Raw genomic sequence first — 23,667 nt, 5'->3', positions numbered from 1 at the left:
TGGCGCCCACAGCGCTTAATATATTCACCGATAGACAGAAGGCGATTAGGGCGATATTAGGCGATAGAACTAAATCTAAGACCGTATTGGATTGTAAGAAAGCTTTAACTGAATACTCTCCCAGAGGTAAGGTTCACATCATATGGGTACCAGCCCACTCGGGAGTAGTCGGTAACGAAAGGGCGTATGTAATAGCTTTAAAGGGTAGGGAGCTCGAGGCAGTTAACCTGACAAATGCGAAACCATTCGACGCAACAAAAGCTGAACTAAAAATATGGGTGAGAGAATCCCATAAGGCCTCTTGGAATAATGAAACAGTGGGTAGAACCACGAAGATCCTGATGAAAGAAAGACGAAAAATCTCCTCAAATTGAGCAAGTCTGAAGTTATTATGATGGTACGTATAAGGCCTCTTGGAATAATGAAACGGTGGGTAGAACCACAAAGATTCTATGGGGTGACCCTGATGAGAGCAAGACGACAAATCTCCTCAAATTGAGCAAGTCTGAAGTTATTATGATGGTACGTATTCTGAGGGGACACACAGGATTACGAGCACATCTATGCAAAATTGGACGTGCGGATTCAGACGAATGTAGAGCATGTGGTGAGGACAGTAAAACTCTGGAGAACTTTCTTTGCCACTGCCAGGCATTCGTCGAAGTTAGATCCAAGTATCTTGGAAGTGATGTTATTCCTGAGAAAACATTCCTGACTAACACTGATTGGAAGATTCTTAGGAATTACGTTCAGGAAACTGAGTTTCTGAACACTGAAAAATAATTCATTCAGTTCCCTTTTTTTCATGATAAGGACGCACACCAGGCCCGGTAGTAGCCTAGGTGTATTTCTTCGGATTTGATGTAGTATACATCCTCCTATCAACCTACCTACCTTTAAAAATTTTCGATTAATCGTTTAATTGAAAATTTTTTTAAATTAATTTTTTCTGTGATTACAATTGAATTTAAAAATTTTTAACCATCCAGGAAAAATTTTAGAACTTGTCCTAAAAACAACTAGTTCTGGAACGAGAACAAACAGAACCACTTCAGATTCTTAAACAACAACCTTGGAACTAGTGGTGTCGCCATTACATCTGGAACCCATTCTTCGGAACATTGTTGTGGTTCTTAAATACTTCTAAATAGTCTTCAAGGAACTAGTTATACATTGCTACTACACTAGTTCAATGGAACGCATACTAGTTCCGAAACAACTTCTTGGAATCAGTTGAAAAAAATTTCAAAAAATTAAAAATTCATAAAATTTATTTTATTGAAATAGAAAACACTTTCATATGTATTTTTTCTGATTGGAAGATTCTTAGGAATTACGTTCAGGAAACTGAGTTTCTGAACATTGAAAAATAATTCATTCAGTTCCCTTTTTTTCATGACAAGGAACGCACAACAGGCCCGATAGTGGCCTAGGCGTATTTCTTCGGATTTGATGTAGTATACATCCTCAAAAATTGTATTAAACATATTTTTCTTTCGTTCAAATTGTAATAGAAGGAATTAAACAAATAGGAATGATCATTCAATAGAATTCATTCCTATAAAAAATTAATTCTCTTAGAAATTAAGTGAATGGAAAATAAAGCCAAGGAATTCAGTTTTAGAATTTTAATTCAAAAATTAAAAACCGAATTAATAATATAATAAATATAATTAATTCTTTCTAAGTTGGCCCTTATGATAAAGGACATTTTCTATATGTTTTTGGCCCTTTTGACACGAGTAACTGAAGTTCCGTCTAACGTTACCCAGCAAAAAATAATTAATGTCATACTTTACAAACGACATCTTAATCACATCTAAAAATGCGATTGCATACTTTTCGCTTTTATAAACCAAACATATCCTTACAAATAAAAACACAGTTAAAAATGGGAAAAGAGATATATAAAAGTCACTACAAACAATATATTCGAAATACTTAAAATTTTGATGAAAAGCCAATGAAATTTACATAAGCGTTTCATTGAAAGAATGTGGTTTGTTTTTGACATATAAATATCGGATTTTTACATAGATATGCTTAGATGTAGTTCAAAGTTGTCAAAAATTAACAATATCCCTCCAATGACACGCTAATGTAAAATTCATAGGTTTTTCACCTAAATTTGGTTACTAGTTGTGATGAAAATTCTACATCTTTTTCCACACTTTTTTTGCTGGGTATCCAAAGTTTTTCAGTCGATTAATTTTGGAATTACCCAATATATAAATACCACATTTGAATGATATACTTTTTTAAAAGAAAGCTTTGCTATAATTATCTATACGTGTTATTTACCATAATGGTAAATAAATCTTATGAATTTAAAAAATACTTACTGGCCACCTCGATTAGCATCGACTTTTGCAGGAGCCCTGGTGAATGCTGTAACCATAGAGTCCTTTGTTAGAACATTATACAAATCATTAGCACAGCACTGGAACTCTTCTTCAATAGATATTGTACAAACATCCAATTTACATCCCAGAGATGATACTGGCCTTATTTCCGATTTTGGGAGATCTGTAGCATATGGTTTTACATTTTTTTTACATTCAATTGTTTGAGTACTATCTTTTATAGGCAATATTAAATTTTTAGAATATTCTTCTTTAAGCTCAGTAATGTATACTCCCAATATTTGTCGAATTTTTTCTCTTCCAACATTATACATAAATTGTTTTATATTTTCTGATGTATCATTAGATTCATCAATAGTAATTGTAATTTCAATATCACTTAATTCATTTTCTTCCGACAAATTGGGTATTGAAATTTTGCCAGTATGTGATGATGAAGATGGCTTTAAAAAAGAACCTTTCCATTTTAGAATTAGATCCCATTCGTAGAAAAAAATTAACTTTCCTTTTCGATTATTTGCTGTTGCTTCACCAGAGCATTTTTCTACCGATTCAATTGTACATCTTATATTATCGTCACCTGTTTCATATGAACAAAATATAATTAAAATTACTAATTTTAATAAATAAAATTTCACCTATCGTTAAATTTTTAAATAGATGGTTAAATCTATCCTTTGACCATGGAGTAGCATTTTTCTCGGTCCAATGCCAGTTGTTCACATTTGTAGCATCTGGACGTTCCTCAACAATCCAACGAGGATCACCTTCACCCCACTTAGCCATTTAAAAAAAAAAACGAAAAACAAATGGATTCTTCAATGTACTTTTGAGTAAATTATGATTGAATTTTCCAGAAAAACATGTAACATAACCTCTGTCAAATACAAGGTTACCAGATCACAATTTCTAGAAAAATCGCTAAATAAATGCCACTAACTCTTATATACCGGCGACGGCAAAATTATCGACAAATCTATGCTGAGAATTTGTTCTTTTCAGAAAATTTCTATATATGCGTTTGTTATATAGAAAAATGTTTTTATTTTGGTTTGTTGGATAGAAAAGTATCTCTATATAAGTATTTTCGATAGAAAATAGTCATTATTACAGTTATTTTTATGAAAAATTGTCTCAAACAGTTTTTTATACATGAAGACATAATGATGTGGCAACTCTTGTCAATTTGTCTGAAAAAAGTGGCAACTCAGTTCAAATTTTTTAAGAAAAACATAAGTTTTTGAGTCGTGTCTAGGATTTCGTTCCCGGGAAGCGTCGGGAAAAAATTCCCGGGAAATGGAGTGATTTTTAGATTCCCGATTCCAGGGAATTTTAGTCGGGAATCCCGGGAATTAAAAAGTAGTAAATATGCAACTATGCTTATTGTAACACATTTTATACAACAAAAATGGACAGGTATTCCTTCAAAAAGTTTCCCGCGGGACACTTCAATACATACTCATATGTATGTATTTATAAAGAAAATAATAAAGTATTTTATTTACTTTATTTAAATAAAGATTGGCTATCGTTTCCTCAGCTCTACTACCGTTATCTCTAAAATATCGTTACCGAACTACCGTTATTTTATATTATTTTTAAATAATTTTTCCTATATTACACCTTTAAAATACCCTCTTATCTCACTACCATTGCCGCTAAAATAACGTTACCGAAATAATCCAAATACCGTTACCCTTATCTTTTCACTGCTTCAAAACTATTGCCAACCCTGATTTTATATATACATATTTTTAAGTTGCATGATATGTTAAAAAAATTCAATAAAACATCGCGCAAACGCTTTTTTAATTAATTTTTTATTTTATCGGGAATTCAAGGGTTCCCAGGAATGTGAATATTTTTTCCCCGATTCCCGGGAATCAAAAAACGTCGGGAATTTGGAAACCCTAGTCGTATCACCAAAACACTATTTCCCTCTCTTTCGCACAAAACCATTTCAATGATTTTTTTACTTGTATTTTATATACCTCTTCTCACAAAACAATTTCAAAATAAAAAAAAAAAACTGATTTTAGAGTTTTTCAAATGTCAAAAGTGACACCTCTGTATACTTTGTACCTTTTGTGCATGTTCCACTTACGCCAGTACATGTTACAAACACATCAATTTTAAAAACTCCAGAGATCTACACAAGGAATAGGCTTGTCAGATTTGAAATCAGCAAAAAACGTATATCGTAGTCAGTAAAACAGTACAATTGAATAAAAAAGTACAATTAAAAAAAAAATTAAATTGTTCTAAAAACGCTAGACTGAAATTGGTTGTTATGATTTTTAACAAAAAACTTATATAAAACCATGATACAACCATAGAAAGGTAGAATCAGTAGGGAGAGTTGTCAATTCTCTGCCTTGTTAAGTCAATCAAAAAAGAACTAAAAAGAGAAAAACTTCAAAATCTTCAAATGAAAAACCACGCAAAATACCATGAAATGTGCTTTGAACGGTACACGCAAAAAGCATTTTACTCTTCTGTATCCTGTACCCCGTTTCTGTAATTCTTACATCGAGAAAATCTGTCGAAAAATTCATGATCATCTTGTATAAAACAGGGTGAATACAAGAAATTTAAAAATTTCTTATTAAATTTTAATGGTACAGTCAAAGAATAAATAAGAAATGAAACTGTTGTCAAAAGTACCTAAGTCTACTGTCATCCGGTACCTAACTCTAATAATGTATTCGTAGAATTCTCAAGTCAACATAGTTGCAAAAAATCGTATTGAAAAATATTGAAAAAAAATATTACATTTCAATTTATACTTTGAAAGGTTTCTTAAGATATTTTCCACATATTTTATCTACAAACATTTTATAAACACGTCTATTTGTTTTTTAATCTATAATATTGAAAAAAATAAATTATTTATTTGAAATATCTTTTTCGTTTACCATACGATAAATTACAACATTGTTTTTTTTAGTTTTAATTTCAACCAACAAAAATTCAATATCAAAAAATAAAAAATATTTTTTTTTTTCGTTTGTAAAAAATATATTATTTTCGGGCTATTAAATGTGTTTAAATTGTGCAAAAAAATTATAAAATGTAATGTTAAGTGATAAAAAATATTTCAAAGTGCTATTATCCTCAAATTTTCGCGAAAAAGTTTTGAAGTTTGGAGAGAGAATAAAATTTTTACATATGTGTTGGATTTACACAGCACTCGTCTGTGAGAAGAGCGTAATGTTATTGTTGTAAAAAAATGACAGCGTTTCACTTCTTGTTTATTCTTTGGGTACAGTTTAAAAATAATCAGAGTCACGCTGTTAAAAACTGGAAGACTATTATATATTAAGTTTTTTCTCGATTCGAGAAAATTACAGAAACGAGGTACTGTTTACGATTTTTATTGGTCTTTTTTATTCAAATTATCCAATTTTATTTTCTTCACAAAAAATTTTCAATAATTTTTATTTGATGTTTTTTTTTATATTTTTTAATTTTTATTTATGATATAAAACTAATTTATGACAAATAAAAATAATCCAATTACAAATCATTTTTTAATATTAGTGTGCTATTAATTTATATATTTTCTTTAAAAAAATGTAAAATTCCCTAAATTTTGTTTGTTTGGTTTGTTTACATTTTCAAATATCAACCATTTGTTGTGAACATATGTTTGTTTGATTTCTTTCTATGGAAAAAAAATATCCAGTAAGATAAAAAATTCCCTATCTCTGTTACAAAAAACGTTACAACTTTTACTCTGTTATTCAAATTTGTCATTCTTCAAACATCCTCAGATACTTCATTTTCGAAAATTAGCCACCCTGCTACAAAAAATAAGAATGGCAGTAGTTTTTTAAAAATCGTTCCACAGCGGGACTGGATAAAAGCCATCGAATAGGTACTTACACGACGGAGCATTATGGACCATTTTAACATTCAAATATGTCCTTCACATTTGCCGTCTTTTTTTATGCCGAAAATTCATTAAAAACTTTCATTATTTATTTATTTATTTATTTATTTATTAAAAATTCATTGTAATATAAAAGTCCCACTGGACCAAAATAACTTATATTACGTAGACAAAAATACCTGAATATAATACATATTTACATGTGAAACTTATATAAAAGAAAATCCTATTCAATGCCACTTATAAATAATTATCGCTAATGGCTCCCCAACCATAAAATAAAATAAAATTATGTAAAAAAATGTCCCATCAATAGCAGCAAGATACACTTAAAATTCCATTAATCTAATTATTTCATTAAAGAGAATGTAATAATACTTCAATATTTTAATATTTTAAGCACATTCAGATAGAGCCCTCAAAGTATTTCAGGAGTTTCAGACGAAATACATTATTCGAATGTGAAAATATTCGAAGTTCAAAAGGCAGTAGATTCCACCACCGAGCTACTCTTACTACAAAAGCTTTATCAAATAAGTTATTGCGTATCATAGGTATAATAACCTGAGGATTTCGGGTGGAACGAGAAAAATTAAATTCCGATCTCAGTTGAAACGGCAATCCGCTTTTAACCACCCTAAAGAACATCAACAGATTTCTAAGTGATATAAATTCCCTAAATGAACAGCCTAAAAATGATCTTACATATCCAGAAATATGCATCCTTCTACGAACATTATAAACATAACGAACGATTACATTTATAATTCGATTTAAACCTAAGATATTGTAAGACACAGTACCAGAAAAAACCTCTAGACCATAGCAAACATGTGGCATTAAAAGAGCATAGGCTAATTTACGTTTAATGACATGGGTCAGATATATACTGGACGAATAAAAACTCCTCAGAAACCCAACAATTATACCATGTAAATGATTAATATGATAAGAAAAATTAAGTTTGTTATCAACAAACACCCCTAAACATTTAAACATATCAACAAACTCAATTGTTGATCCACCAATATGTATATTAAGATTACTAATCGATGTACCAAACAACATAGCCTTAGACTTTGAAGAATTAATTTCGAGCGAATTATCCCTTGCCCACAGCCCAACTTGATTTAGGGTATAGTTCACAGTCGATTCGAGCACATCCTCATTATCACAGTCAGACATAAAAAGTAGAAAAATATCATCCGCAAATAAAAACGGCCTACATACATTTGTGTCAATATATTCAGTAAGATCATTTACATATAGTAAAAAAAGCAGGGGTCCCAGGACCGAACCTTGAGGCACTCCAGAATTTAAAGACAGTATACCCGAACATACACTATCCAACTCCACAAACTGAGACCTATGAGACATGTAAGAAAAAATAAATTTGCATGCCGATCCAGAAAATTTAAACAATACCCTCAACTTATTAATCAATACACAGAAGTCAATGGAATTAAAGGCCTTAGTTAAGTCCAGCGATATCAAAGAACACATCTCTCTATTATTAACATTCTGACGAATAGTATCAGTCAAACTAAGCAGCAGCGAAGTGGTGCTATGACCACTACGAAAAGCATATTGAAAAGGAGTGATTTTACTATTAACAAAATAATGCATTTGATATTTCACAACATGTTCCACTACCTTGGATAAAGCTGGGAGTATAGAAATAGGTCGCAAATCATCAACACTACGGACAGTTTTACTTTTAGGGAAAGGAACAATGCGGGCAATTTTCCAAGCTGAAGGAAATATTGAAGATGTTAAGATGGAATTCACATGATATACCAGCAAGTGCGAAATATAAGGGTAAATTATTTTAATAAAACGTATAGGTATACCATCAACACCAACAGCCCTAGATTTAACTTTACATAACGCTAGGACTAACTCATCCGCACTAATAGATCTAAAAGAGAAAGAACCAATTTCATTATTAAATAAGTTAAAATTTGGATAATCTAAATTTGATGAGCTCGTACTATTAACAAAATACCTATTAATATCATCAACATCAGTTTCAGTGCTAAAAGAATTACAACTAGAAAATCCTCCTTTCTTCAAAATTCGCCATAATGTAGATGTGTCCAACCCTGAATATAAATTAGTGTAAAACTTAATTTTCTCCTTACGAATCACATTCTTAGCTCGGTTCCTATACTTACAATATACAACCCAATGTTCTCTTGATCTAGACAGCCGATAGTTTCGAAAAGCCAAGTCCCTAAGTGACTTAGCTAACAAAATGCTCCTACACTTAATCCACCTATCACAATCATACCTTAGTTTCCTCTTAACCACAGGAACAAACGTAAAAAGCTCACCAATCAACGACTGGAGAAGAGAGCACTGATCATCAATTATGGTTGATTCAAAAAAGGAAACTGTGTCAAACTCAGCTAAATGTAAAAGTAATCCATTCCAATTAATTCCATCAAAATCCCTATACTCAATATATTCCTGAAAAGAATTAACTTTCAAACTAAATGCAGCATATATCAACGAGTGATGAGATATGGATGGGCATTGTCCCTGGTCTGCAAATTCAATCATTCCAGAATCACTCACCAACCAAAAGTCAAGCAGCGATGTACTATTATGCGCAACATCAAAAAATGTCGGACGTGAATCATGAAATATAGATAGATTACACCTAACACACATTGACCTCATTTGGCTAGCCCTTAAAGAATTAAACATGTTGCAATTGAAATCACCTACAGCAACAATATGAGAATATTCCAAAAATAGCAAATAATGAACATTCTCAAAAGTCACCACATCCCCATGTGGTAAATATACAACGCCAAAAAGTAAAATTACATCCTCCAAAAAAAGTTTAATAAAAACTGTCTCACAGCCAAGTTCCGAAACCTTCAACACAACCCTATACTTAAGACCATCAGCAACATAAACACCAACACCACCCCCTCTATTAACCAACCGGTCATTTCTAACTAGCTTGTAGCCAGGAATACTAATCGAAGCATCAGTAACATGTGGCTTGAGCCAAGTTTCTGACACACCAATCAAGTCAAAATTCCCACCAAAAATATCTTTCATTTCCTCAAACTTAACAGAATTATGAGAAGGCCGAATGCTTTGGCAATTAATGTGCGCTATTTTAAGTTGATTAGAATATTTCTTTAATGCAATTCCAAGAGAAGTGCCGCTACTTATAATAGGACCAATATTAGCATTAAATGTAGACATTAAAAATCAAAATTATATGAACGGCGGGGAACCAAAAGTAATAATAAACTAAATAATACATAAATGTTATAATTCAGTAACCAAAAAATATAACCAATAAATACATAATAACCAGCTATCAAAACTAGAAAATTGAGATCAATACAAAAACACTTAAATTTAGAGTAAGATAAAAAAGAAGATAATTAATATATATGCAATAAATATGTTCTCATGTAAGCAGAAAAATATGGGAGTGATATCACAGTGATATTACAGTGATATCTTAATCAAAATTTAATAACTTTAAAGCATTTTGAATAAACGCATTATTTTATGTATGTCAAAGACATCGAAACCTCGAATTTGCTTTTTTGAGCTTAGTAAATCCACTTTCAAACTATCTTTGAAGGTCTCTTAAAATATCGATTCTATAGAATATTTGTCTATGGTCATGATTGCACCTATAAAATTATGGTAAAAGTAAAAAAAGTACAAATATTTAAAATAAGTACATTTGCGTACTTCTTTAGGGGTTATGCAGTTAAAAGTACAATTACTAAAAAAATTGAAAACAGTACGTCTGGCAAGCCTAACAAGAAAGCATTGTTGCCACTCACAATTTATTTTTCTTACTAAAGTTCCGACAAAAAACTACCGAAACGTTCCAAAAACTACCAAGATTTTCCTTAGGGACAATTGCTTCTGTTTAGAGTTTCATTATTTTTAAAACTAATATGTAATATCAAACAATGATTTGTTCCAAAGAGTTAATGGTTTACTTTTACGTAATTAGACAAAATTTCCAAATACTTTCGTACTATATAGTACTATATAGTAAAATTTGCAAGATTAAACTTTTACAATACAAAACGCATCGAACATCGAATACCGCTAATGTCAAGAGAAGATGAAATTATTTTCCTCTATCTGATGTGTTTTTTAAGAAAAATGGCAACTCCACCATAATTGTCAGATCTGGTTTTTATTAGAGAGTGTAATTTAGAATATTGGTATATAAGATGTCTATCTCGTAGTTGTTTAAAAATAATTCAAATGAGGACTTGTTGGATTTAAGACTTTGGATGTTGTATTGACAGATTAGCATGATAATATTAGATGTAAATGAGCGATGAATTTAATTATTGCTTGATGGGTTAGTCGAGGAAATCTAGTAGGGGTTAGGGTTGTGTCGAGACTGATTTATTTTCATTATTAATGGCATTGCCAACAGCTAGGAGTGAGTTTTTAAAATTAGTAGCGATATTTATAGTTCCTGTAGAATAATTATCCTTAAAAAGCGCAGTGATCTGATCAGCAAGAGTTTTTAGAGTTTTCTGAAACAGTTTTTAAGAGTTCTGAAACAGTAAAATATAAAGGGCTATTATAAACAGGCTTAAAAGGTTGGATTATAGTAGGTTGAAGTTGAGGGATATTATTGTAAGGAAGGGAGGCAGCTACCTTATTGTACTTAATTTTAGTAATTCTTCGGTTAATTTCATGAATGTGGTTATGCATAGCTGGTTTGGTTTTGTCACCTAGATGAGGAAAATTGATATCATATTCTCGATCAGCCAATAAAGCATATTAGTTTACACTCATAGAGTATTTGGTCATAACTTCCTTCCTCGACTGATTGGAAAGCGCCATGACCTCCTGGATGACCTTTTCGTTCTTCCATTTCGGACATTTATCATGATCTGATGAGCAATGTGAAGTAGAATAGCAAGTGAGGCACTTTGGAACACCACAATTTTCACGACAAGTAGAGTACGCTATACAGACTTGGCATTTGAAGCCCTCGCAATTGTCCGGACAGGTCAGATCAGCCCCGCAATTAAGACACCTTTTCCTGCCCCTACATCGAGCAGCAACATGGCCAAGACGGCCGCAATTCTAACATTGCCTTAAAGGAGGTACATAGATGTCGACACCAACCAATGTACCAAACATCTTGACAGTCTTAGGTAGAGCGGTTGAGTTAAAGCCAATCTTAATGGACAATGATGGAACAAAATTACCAGCCTCATACATTCGCTGAAATCTATACACCGAAACCACCTCCAACGAGTTGTGGTCCTCTATTTCACTCGTTATTTCCTTATCAGTAAAAGATATGGGGACATTTCGAATAATACCAAATTTCTGTGTAAACCTGTCTGGAATGAAAGCTTCCAGACCCTCAGCTTCGAGTTTCTCATTTAGTACAAACTTATTTACTAATTCGGCATCTGGAAAAGAAGCACGATATAGTCAGAAGTCATTGTAGTGATGACCCTGTGGAGTTTGATGTTCCCGTAGAGGAATAAGAATTACCTGAGAAATTATCCGCCGGTGGAGCCGGAGTTGATTCATCCTCTTTTTTTCTTCTGGTCACTAGCATCGTGTTTCTTTTTTTCCTTTTACCCATGTTGCGTTTAAAGATTTAGTAAACACTTGTTAATATAAAGATTAAAGCACGTTTTCTGTTTCCAGGCAAAAAAAATACAGACGTGAATTAACAAAATGGAGAAAAAGTAACGGTTCTGTTATCAAATGCTTCCAAACAGAGAATAATTTTGACGTTCGCACCACAAAGGTAGATGAAAAGTGGCTATATATTTTTTTCGTAACTTGTCCCAGAAAGGGACAAAAAGGGAAAACGGGTAAAAATTGGTACTTTTTGCTCATAAACAATAAATATATTTTTTCTAAAGTAAAAATTGTCGCTTTTGCTAAAGAAAAATTAAAAAATCTTCAAAAGCAAAAAACTTATAATAGTTCAAAGTTATATACCATTTACAGCAACCAAAAACTAGTAGTTTTTGGCTTTATTTGATTTTTGTTTGAAAAACTACTAAAATTCCCTTGGTTTTTCCATACTTTCAACTAGTAAGAACGTTGTCTAAACAATTGTTTAGACAACACTGTCATAACGGCGTTATAACGCTAATAAATGCCGTCCGTACCTGCTAATTTTTTATCATGATAACAATTTGACGTTTAGCATAATAAATATTTGCCTAATATAGACATGGGAAACGTATTGGTTTTTGAAATTAAGAACACTTTTAGCTGAGGGGACATGCCGCAGTGTTTTTTCTCCATTTTTTTTTAAATGCCCTTCGTAAAATAATGAACGTTTAGATGGAGACTCAAAAGGCGTGCGACATTTTTTTGCCATATTTATGATTCTTAAATATTGTTTCTATTATTTTGTTTAATAATATATATGTTTATTTTTTAAATATTTTTTAATTAAATGTTGTGTTAAATATGTTTAACAAATATACTTTAATAATTTATACAAATTTGGTGAAATATCGACCAATTTATTATTAAAATATGAGTTTAGCTGATAAATATTTTTATAGTTATTTATTTGATTATTTATATTTTTTATAAAAACAACTAAAATTTAACAAGCAAATATTTAAAATATTTATTATTTTTGGAATAAATGTAATGTAAATAAAATTCAAAATATTGCAAGTGGCAACACTGAATCATGCATTCGAGTGATCGCACACGATCCTCGCTCTTTGAGTGTAGAATAAAAATAAAGCAACTGCCAAAAATACGAACGCTTAACAAAAAACCCCTCAAATTACAATTCGTGCGTCTTTTGCTACTTCCCTTTCTTCTTTACCCCCATTGACCGACGAACTCGTGTCGCACGTTGGTGTCCCCTCAGTGGTCTTAGTTTCTCAAAAACCAACTCAAGGCGAATACATATAAGGTGGTGTTATTCAATCAACTGATTATTTTTTTTCTTCACTTGACTGGTACGCACTGATGTCAGGGTTTGTTATTGTTTACATTTTTATATTTAAAAATTTCCGTTAAAGCAGTGAAAAACTTCGTAAGTATTTTGAATAAGTTATGTAAAAAATACCAAGCATTTTGTAAACAAATATTTTTCTTATATAAATAATGAATAATTGGTACGCATGTACAAACTTAATACAACAACAAGTAAGAAATTATAGTTATTTATGTTATATGTTATTTATTTTTCATAATAAAGCATTTATCTTGAATATTACCTTGATTCCGATTTATTTAAGCAATTTATTGACGAAAAACTTATTTTCTAAAAGAGGCTTTATATGGGGGATAGGAGAAAATGTGGATCCATCCCGATAAAATGGGCTGGATAGATTTGTATTTATATAATATTTGTCCGTGCTAAATATCATTGCTAATAAATGAATTGGGGATATTTAAGTAACATACATTTATATTATACATAATTATGAGCTCAAAAGCACTTTTCGGGGGGTTCAGTTGTATGGGGGCTAGGTGAAATAATTGACCGATTTTAACCATTTCGTTCACAAACGTGTATTCCAAATTTCATCAAATTATCTTGAAAATTGCGACCTGTACTTTGATAACAACGTTTGCATGGAAACACGGACGGTCGAATGGACGCACATCGTTAAATCGACTCAGAAAGTGATTCTATCGATTCTATTCGATCGGTATACTTTAAGGTGGGTATAGTACTAATATTTTAATGCGTTACAAACATCAGTACAAACGCATAATACTCTTCCCACTACAGTGGTGAAGGGTATAATATTTTTTCTATTAAATCTCAAGAAATTAAATAATATTTTTATATATTTTATATTTACACTTTGTAGTTAACGTGATTAACCAAAAAAATCAGTTCCGGAACATTTAATATAAAGAACCCACATGAGGTATTTACCCGTCCGGCGGCGGCTGACTACAACCCGTAAATCTTAAAAATTACTCCGCCGGAGTAGAATTTTCCATTTACAACAAAGATTCTTTCATTCGTTATACAATTTTTCCATAAATTTTTACATTTTTATGTTTATTTTTCCCAAAAATATTCATTTTACATAATTTTGGGCACAAAGTTAAGTTTTGCAAAATTAGTCTGCCGTAGTAGAATTTTTCATTTGGAACAAACATTCTTCCACTCAGAGTAGAATATTTTTTATAAAATATAGACATTTTACAAAATATTTTCATTAAATGAATTCGCCGTAATTATTGTGCCAAGATATATTAATTATATATATATTATATATATATATATATTGTGATCAAACGGTCGCAATTGGGTGTCACTTTGCACCGTAGCGAGAATAAACGATGAAATAAATAAAAGGCGATTTATTTAGTATAGCCACAATTAGACGTTGGGTATTTGTGGATTTGTTTATTATCTAAAAGTGAATTAATTAATTTATTAATCTAACAATATTATAATAATTTGTCTTACGTGGTTTCTTGCTAAGTGTCTTAGCGCAAAGTGATTTTAAAATATGGTTTCTATATTTCTCTACATTTTACATTTTTTAAGCACCAATACACCAAATTTAAGAATTTCTTATTACAATTTACCAGTAAATAGATGCAAATACATATAAAATTAACAAATACATTTATAGTGACAAAAACTAAAAAAAATATAAGTAATTGTCATCTCTAAGACAAGGTTACCATGTCACCATCACTCCCACCCCCGTGAATCGATTCTGAAGGATGAGAATCACTTATTTGGCCATCTGTAGAAACCTCAAAGTCCAATACAGCCAATTTAGAAATAGGGCGTTTGAGGACACCAGTAGACGTATCCACTTCTGCTGATCTGGCTATTCCGTCTTTACCGTGATATAACTCAATTACTCTTCCTCGTCTCCATAGTGATCTAGGGGCATCAGGGTCACAAATCAAAACTAAGCATCCTTTGTTGAGTGTTTGGGCTGGAAAACACCACTTAGTTCGCTTTGTAAGTTCGGGTAAATACTCCCTTATCCACTTCTCCCAAAAACAATTTTTTTAAGTTTGTTAACACCCTCCATTGTTTACGTAAACATTTTAAGCGAGGCTCAAATGATGAAGGTGTTTGCGTAGAATTTGAACACCCTATTAAGAAATGGTTTGGGGTTAGATGCTCCGGCACATCTGAAGTAACAGGTAGGTGGGTAAGTGGCCGAGCGTTAACTATACATTCGGCCTCAATAATTAAACTGGTCAATGTATCCAATCTTGGTGCTCCTTCCTTTAACATGTTATATAAAGCCTTCTTAATGGATTGTACTAAACGCTCTCATGCTCCTCCTTGGGCTAGATTGGCTGGGGTATTATAAATCCATTTGATTTCCATGGGAGCTAATTTTGTGATGTCATCGTGGTCAAGAAAGCCAACAGAATCTTTTAATTCATTTGCCACACCAACAAAGTTCGTGCCGTTATCACTTCTTATCTGTAGTGGTACGCCTCTCCTATTCATAAAATTTCTAAGGCACAATATAAAGGCATCACTGGACAAGTCCGTGGCTACTTCTAGATGAACTGCGCGAATTGTTAAACATGTAAAAAGACAAATCCACCTTTTTTCACGTGCGCGCCTTATGGTGACATTTAGTGGTCCAAAAAAGTCTACTCCTGTGTAGGTAAACGGTCTCACAAACGGCTGAACTCGATCAGTCGGAAAGGCGCTCATTTGGGGTTGAATAGGCTTAGCCTTTCTTAGTTTACATACCATACACTTCGACCGAACAGAATTGACCACACGACGCAAAGACGGTATCCAAAAAGTTTGCCTTATCTCACATATAATAGTTGCTGTATTTATATGTAGAACGATTCTTTTGAGAGATTCCAGAGAAGTTCATTTTGAATCAAAAATTCAGGACCATTTTTCCACCTACCATTGGCATTATACTTAGGAGGGAATTTGGCACGCGTGCCCTCATCGGCTGGATTTAATTCTCCTGGACACCATTTCCACTATTTGATACGGCTACCTTCAAGAATTTCCGATACACGATTAGCCACATACTGCTTATATCTCTTGTGGTCAGACCTAATCCATCGCAGGACTGTATTAGAATCGCTCCAGAAAATACAATGGTGAATTTGAATGTCGTGATGAGTAATAATTGATTCTTTGAGACGTACGCACATTGTTGCTGCCTGAAGCTCCATATTAGGAATAGTGTGGTATCGAATTGATGCACTACTCTTTCCACTTACAAATGCCACAGATACATGCTGACCCTTCACTACACGCCAGTAAGCAACCACGGCCATAGCCTGCTCGCGTCGAAAAATATATGCAAAACGACAACAGCTGCTTCAAATGATAAATGATAACATCGGGCTATTTCAAACTGTTGTACTTTCGGCAACTCCTCAATCCACAGCTGCCAACGTTTGTATAATTCGTCAGAAATTTGTTCGTCCCATTGTACACCTGCCTTCCAAACAGCTTGCATAATAATTTTTCCCGTCACCATGAAGTTCACTAGAAAGCCAAATGCGTCAAATATAGACATATGGAGTTTTAAAAGTTCTCTTTTTGTTGGCTTACGCTTAAAATCTAGGATTTTATACGTTCAGAGTCTTTTTCCATTTTTACCGCTTCTTCTTTGTTGTAACCACTACATCTCATTTTCAGAATTGGAATTTATATGGCGTAAATTGAAGCCACCTGCTTTATGTATCCCTATTACCTCGTTTGCCACTTTTATTGCTTGATCATCAGTTTGAAAACAGTCGACATAGTCGTCAACATAGTGACGTTTACAAATTCCACGAACTGCTCTAGGGTATTCATTTTCGAATGTCTTCGCGTTCATATTTTTAACGTACTGAGCCAGTATTTTCATAATATACGTTTCCACGGAATTTTCAGGCTTACCCTTTCTCCATACGAATCTTTGGCTATCACAGTCTTCTCTTCTTACACATATTTGGTGAAACATTTCTTGTATATCGCCAGTAACGGCAATAGGAGCTTGGCGGAATTTAAATAGAATTGCTAACAAAGGTTGGTTAATATCGGGACCTGCTAATGACAATTTATTTAAAGAGATGTGTCCTACTTCTGCTGCGGCATCGAAAACCAATCTGATTCCACTTTTATTTGGATTTTTTTATTCAGCATAGCCCTTTCGTATGTAGTCTTCTATCTTATCGCAATATTCAGATTCAAAAACAGGGTCTCGTGCCATTTTTCTTTCTATACCTTCTAGTCGCTTCATACAGCAAAAACACACCTTCAAATCTTTGACCATGTCCCAACGTGCATCAACTGTAAGAGAATTGAAATGTTTACAATGTTCGAGGTCGTTACACTCACCATTGCAGGCTAAGCACTTTCTGTCGGCGACAGCAACATTAATAAATTTTCGACCACCAGTTTTTGCTAGGTTATATGATGTAGATGTGTTTGTAGAACGCCTTTTTGCTGGAGGGGTAACTGGGAAGGAGTCAGACTCTATATTTGCAATGCGACGTATACCATTTAACCATTCACTAAAGTCTACCACTGTGGCTGGCCGTCCAATAGAAATACATTTTTCTGCCCATTGTAGTTGGCGGCTGGTAGGCAATTTTCCAACTATTTCGCTTAAAAGTGTGGGGTTAGACAAGTGATGTTCACCGTTTGCATTTTTAAGAAAAGTAGACATATTTGTTATTTAATTGGCAAATTCAATAATCTGATCAAGGCTATCTTCAGCTATACGTCTCATCTTTTCTATCTGACTTTTTATCAATTGTTCGGGTCTACCATAGGTTTCTTCTAGAATGTTCAAAATGGCGTCAACGTTGGCAGAATTCGATAAGAGTGCTTCTACCGTTTCTTTGGCATTCCCTGATATGGCTTCGCGAAGGCGCATAATGTTATGTAAATTTGAATAGTGTAATTCGGCTGTGGTGCTTTTAAATGATTCGATAAAACTTTGCCACTCCTCTGGCTTACCTGTGAACGCGGGCAGCGGATAAATCTTACTTTGTCGGTGTTCAATTGTTCTTGTACTGTTTTCACTAAGCAATGAAGCCTCACTGAGAGGTAAATTTTGTTGTTGAGTGGCACTTATATTTTCCATGCGACGTTCATTTCGTATTTCTAAAACACTGTTATTTACCTGTTGTGCATTGGACCTCATTAATTTCTGCATGGCATGTATTTGGAGTTGAAATTCATTTTTCATGTCAGCTAATTTTTTGTCGAATTCACGGGCCATTGTAGATACATATTCAGTTAACACTTGTTAACTTTCTCTTGAGTTTGATGAACACTGACCATGAGGCCGTTGAGACTGTGCGTGTGGCTGAACATTTGTAGGACGCGACGATGTGGACGGATTGGCATTTGTCTGTGATCTGGAAGTTGGCGGGGTATCTGCATTACCTTGCGACAAAATAGGTCTTTAGGCTGGTCACCAACATATATTATAAAATTAATATACCTTGGATCAGTGCGTACCAAATGCAAAAACAAATTACTTGGAAAATTTTGTTGTTGCCGAACTGCCACCACCTTATCTGAATTCGCCTTGAACCAACTAGTTCTTAAATTACGCACCAAGATATATTAATTATAAGGTAGTGTTATCAGAACAGCTGATCGTTTTTTGCTATTATGTTCATTTTTCGCCGTGGTGTATAATTAATGTCAAACTTTGTTTACATTTTGTAAATGTCAAACTTTGTTTTCATTTTGTTAATGTCAAACTGGTTTCATTTTGTATATGTGAATTTTGTGATTAAAGTGAAATTGTGTGATTAGGCCATATTTTTGTGTTTTTAATCTTTAAAAGTTAAAACATCAAAATAAATTATAAACAGATTCAAATTTATAAACAAATTTTGTTTAATATAAATTCGCTTTGATTTATTTGTCAGCTGTTTTTGAAATTTTTCCCTTACAGCAAATTCGCCTTCAAGTGCAGGCACAATGTCAAACTACATATAAAAAAAATATAACCAATTCGCTTGGTATTCTGAATTCGCCGATGACACTACCTTATAAAATTAATATACCTTGATTACGCACATAAAGAAAACAACACGACGAAAAATAAAACAAACCATAACAGTTGTGTTATCAAAATAAACGTTTTTTTGGTGTGATGAGTTATTTTTGTTTACAAATATATGTTTCTGCACGACGCACATAAAGAAAACAAACGTCCGTCCAGATAGCAACGAAAAATAGCAACGACAGAGAAATAATTGGATTTTTTGGGAATGAAATGGCATCACAACAGGGAAAAAAAATTACATATCGAATAAAAAATAACATGGAAAACTCAATGAAAATTGATAAGAAAGACAAAAAGGAATCAATACTAGATCCTTGGAAAATTGGATTCTTCCAAAATGGTCAGTAAAATCGTTGCTGGTAAACTGTATAGGATTTAAGGAGTGTCGCGCCAAAAACTCCTCTTTCGATAATCACTCTTTACCTATATTAGGCCCCACACAAAACCTACCGAAAACTCTATTTTTGACTTTCATGCGGTCCTGTATGGTCCACGTTTTTATTACCTTAAAGTTACCAATAGCCTCTCACCTTCATTTATGGGTTTCCAAATGGAACTTTTGCTTAACAATGGTCCAACTTTATGAAGAAGAAGGTCAAATTGAACATCAGTCGTCCTTGCAAAATTGTAAAAGCTTTCACTGTCTTTCAAGCATATTTATTTATTTATTTTTTATTTATTCAGTAATATAAAGCCACTTTGGCCAAAATAACAATATTACATAGTAAAATATACGCCTTAAAAATATTATAAAGGTTGATTTATGCTTAATATACATTTATTAATTTGTTACATATATTTATTTATTCAGGCTCCCCAGCCAGTAAAATTAAAAATATAAACAAATACATATAAAGTCCCATTCAGAAGCAATTAATGATTAATACTATTTAATAAATGTAAAGAAATAAAAATATTTATACAATTTATAAGAGTCATAAAATAGCTTTTAACTATATAATTTACAATGTATAATTAATGGGTAAGCAAAGGTATTATTACTATCGTTTATTTATGTGGTAAATAAAATAAAACACAAGTACATATAACTCAAGTAAGTATATTGGGATTGCTCCATTACACATCACATATGCAGGTCTCAGTCATTTCATTTACTAAACTTCCGCCATATCCATAATGGCATTATGCACCCCCTTTGAAATTGTTGCTTACATTCACTGTTGCCAGATTTGACGATTTTCAGTGTCAAAAATTACCTATTGACGATTTAAACTCAAAATTTTATAATTTTTTACAACATGATTTTTGTACAAATTTTTATAAATTTTATCTATCATTTAATAGAAAATCAAAACATATTATATTATAATGTTTAAGAATAGAGGTAGGAATGTCCATTGACCAAATATTTGACGTAAACCAAAACTTTTTCCCCCATTTTCTAAATGCCTTGTTATTTTTTATCGATACGATATACTGACAGTTTTCATACAAAAATTATTTTAACCGGCAGAATATCTACCGGTAGTAGATCAGTAGAAATACCATCAAATATGTATATTATATATTGAATTTTTTTTTTCAAAAAATCAATTGACATTCATATTGTGAATGTTGCTTTATGTAATACTATGTTTCCACTGGCTTGAAATCTACTAGATTTGCTTAAACCTCTTCAAGGTATCTCCACTGAGCTTTTTCATATTCGAATTTTCGAACAAATCCCGTCATTTTGTTTTGATATAACGACAGTAATGTTAATTTCTTTCAAATTTAAACATTAAAAATACAAAATTACTACTGTAAAAGTATAAATTTGTTTATTAAATGCCACTAATTTGAAAATTATAATTTGTTTTGTTTTTATTAGAAATGAAAAGTCACTTTATCGATGAAAACATTCAACTTGAATGGATAGCCTACAGTTATATTTGCTTATCCTAGACAAAATGCAGTGTTGTATAAACAAATCTTGTTCAAAAAAATACATTTATTTATTTATATTTATTCAGTAACTAGCTGCGTGTACCCGGCGTTGCCCGGGTTTCTTCGAAAATTAAAAAGAATATTTTTCTATCTGTAATGACTATACTTTTTTTTAAATAGATGTCAAAATTTAGCTTATAACGATAAAATAGTTATTATATTTTTCCGCATTTTGTTTAATAATTAAAGTCAGTTTCTGGACCAAAAAGTCCTTTAAAAATTTACAAATTGATAATGAGCTTAAATTAGGAAATTTTGACTAATTTGTAGACAAATTTAAGAAACTTTTTTCGAGAAATTATACTGAAATCAGCATTTTCAATCACTGGTAGGGAACTAAGGACACTTTCAAATTAGTTGTTTTAATTTTTCCACGTGCAGTAGATTTTAAGAACTGTTCAGTTTAAATTTGGTCACACTTTACTTTGAATTGTAGTGCCCCTGGTGTAAAGAGGCAAAAGGCTTCGGGGCATTTTATTAACTACAAAAATACGTACCATTAACCATACAAAATTTTAAGCGATTTTCTTGCTATTTGAAAAATTACATGCAATTGAAGAAACTCTGAAACAATTATGAAAAATTCTGGACAAAATCATGAAAAATTTGAGCTCATTGCAAGATTTCAAAATTCTTAAAAAAGAACAAAATTACTGTCCTAGGAAAATATGAAGAGTCCTTGAATTTTGACAGAGAAAACAAAACAACTTTTAATTTGACAAACAATTTTGAGTTGTTCATTAAAGAGTAAAACCACCGTTTTTGTCTCATCATTGTTTCTCAAATACATCCATTTATACAAAAGTATGTTTAAAAATATTATTTTTATTCATTACCTTTTATGCATCCACACTTAAGTTTTGGTTGGATTTAGACACCACTTATTAAATCCGAAGAAATAAAGGTTTAAAGGGCAAATATCGTTAGATATACAAAAAACATACCCAAATAATTTTACTTATTAAAATATCCAAATCTTCCTCCAATTAAAAAAATTTCGGAATTTGTTAATGGTAAATGGAAAATGTGTGCTGGGGTTATTCAAAATCATTATTTAATTTGAAAAGCTTGCAATAAATACGGCGCTACATACAGAAAAAGTTGTGCAGAATTTTTGGTGGATAATTTTCTAAAAGTATAAAAAGATATCGAAAGATGAATTCATCCAAATTTTATATGAACAATGCTTTATATGCATCATTTGAGAGGTCTACCTATTTATATAAGATTTGCAAAAGTGCTGTTTTTCGGGACACTCTTCATGGTTTTTTAGATTTGAGCTGCATTTAAAAAATGGCAACCGAATTTAACTGATCACAGATTTTTATTGTTATCTCGATTTAACAATAAATTTATATTTTATATTTTTGATATAAAACTTTGTATGGAAAATATTACTAATTACGCATCTTTATTGTTTTCTCGAATTGAGAGTTATTTAAAGTAAATTTTTAAAGAGTTATATAAATAGAAATTTTAAGGGGAGATAAGAATGATTTTCTAGATAGATTTAAGTGTTATATAAGGAACCACAGCCGATTTAAATTCGAATTTTTGTGAAAATGGAATATTTTACCTATTTTAGGATCGTAGGAAACTACATCCGATTCTGATTTAAAATAGTTATTTTCTGATACACAGCAGATTTCCGGTGGAAAATATATGTGATGGGAGTCTTATACATGGATCTACAACAATATAGTTTTGATAAAAAATGTTCATATGCTATTTTCTCGATCGTAGTAAACTACATCCGATTCTGTTTTCAAATAGTTATTTTTTGAGGATATACAGCCGATTACAGGTTTTGAAATAAGAATAGTTTTCCGGTGGAAAATATAAGTGATGGGAGTATTATATACGGATCTACAACCGATTTTACGCTTTAGATGAAAATCGATTTATGATAATAAATTAAATTGATTACAGATTTTTATTTTACGTAATCGTAAAGTAAGTTAAACATTATAGAGTTTTCAACTAAAAATAAATTTTTGATTAAAAATTTAACTAAATAATAATTCTCATATAATATAAGAAGTAGACGGAAAAAAGTCATTGCATTTCATTAAGATCACAACATTCCTGAAATTAGTGGTATATGTGTATTTTATTGGATTTGATGTATTAAATATTTTCTTCCTCAAACTAACCTAACCTTCCACGATAGAACTATTGTCATGCTAAATTTTTAACTTCTGAGGTTACATCAATTAATATGGCGAATTTTATGTAAATCGGTTTAGTAGTTATGTAGTGAAAGAGTAAAAAGAGTCTCATATATATTTATTATTAAATTCATATTCTACGTTTTGAAGATGTAATGTTTCGTACTGTTCATTCCACAACATTGATTATAATAGTTTTTATGAAAATCGGATCAGTAGTTTTTTGTATGCCTGAACGTAAATTTGGTTTAATAATTGTTTTACAAAAAGTTGGTGTAAAAAGGGGCATGGCGTCCAAT

At 31.8% G+C, this 23,667-nt stretch overlaps 1 protein-coding gene across 1 annotated transcript in view; it reads right to left on the bottom strand.

Moving 5' to 3' along the window:
• Positions 1-3,283, bottom strand: part of LOC119603183 (activator of 90 kDa heat shock protein ATPase homolog 1) — a 66,166-nt gene extending 62,883 nt beyond the window's left edge. Inside the window, exons 1-2 of the mRNA XM_037955136.1 lie at positions 3,002-3,283; positions 2,343-2,943 (exon numbers count right to left, since the gene is read on the bottom strand). Coding sequence (XP_037811064.1) covers positions 2,343-2,943; positions 3,002-3,149 — 749 coding nt within the window. The 5' untranslated portion in view covers positions 3,150-3,283. The remainder of the gene's footprint in view (positions 1-2,342; positions 2,944-3,001) is intronic.
• Between the last annotated feature and the right edge of the window lie 20,384 nt (positions 3,284-23,667).

Source organism: Lucilia sericata, unplaced genomic scaffold (assembly GCF_015586225.1).
Source record: "Lucilia sericata isolate MDLA Ls3-8-SP2 unplaced genomic scaffold, ASM1558622v1 Contig000279F_arrow, whole genome shotgun sequence".
In the NCBI taxonomy this organism is placed as follows: domain Eukaryota; kingdom Metazoa; phylum Arthropoda; class Insecta; order Diptera; family Calliphoridae; genus Lucilia; species Lucilia sericata.
Note: the sequence above shows the minus strand (reverse complement) of the source record. Positions and strands in the feature narration are given on the sequence as shown.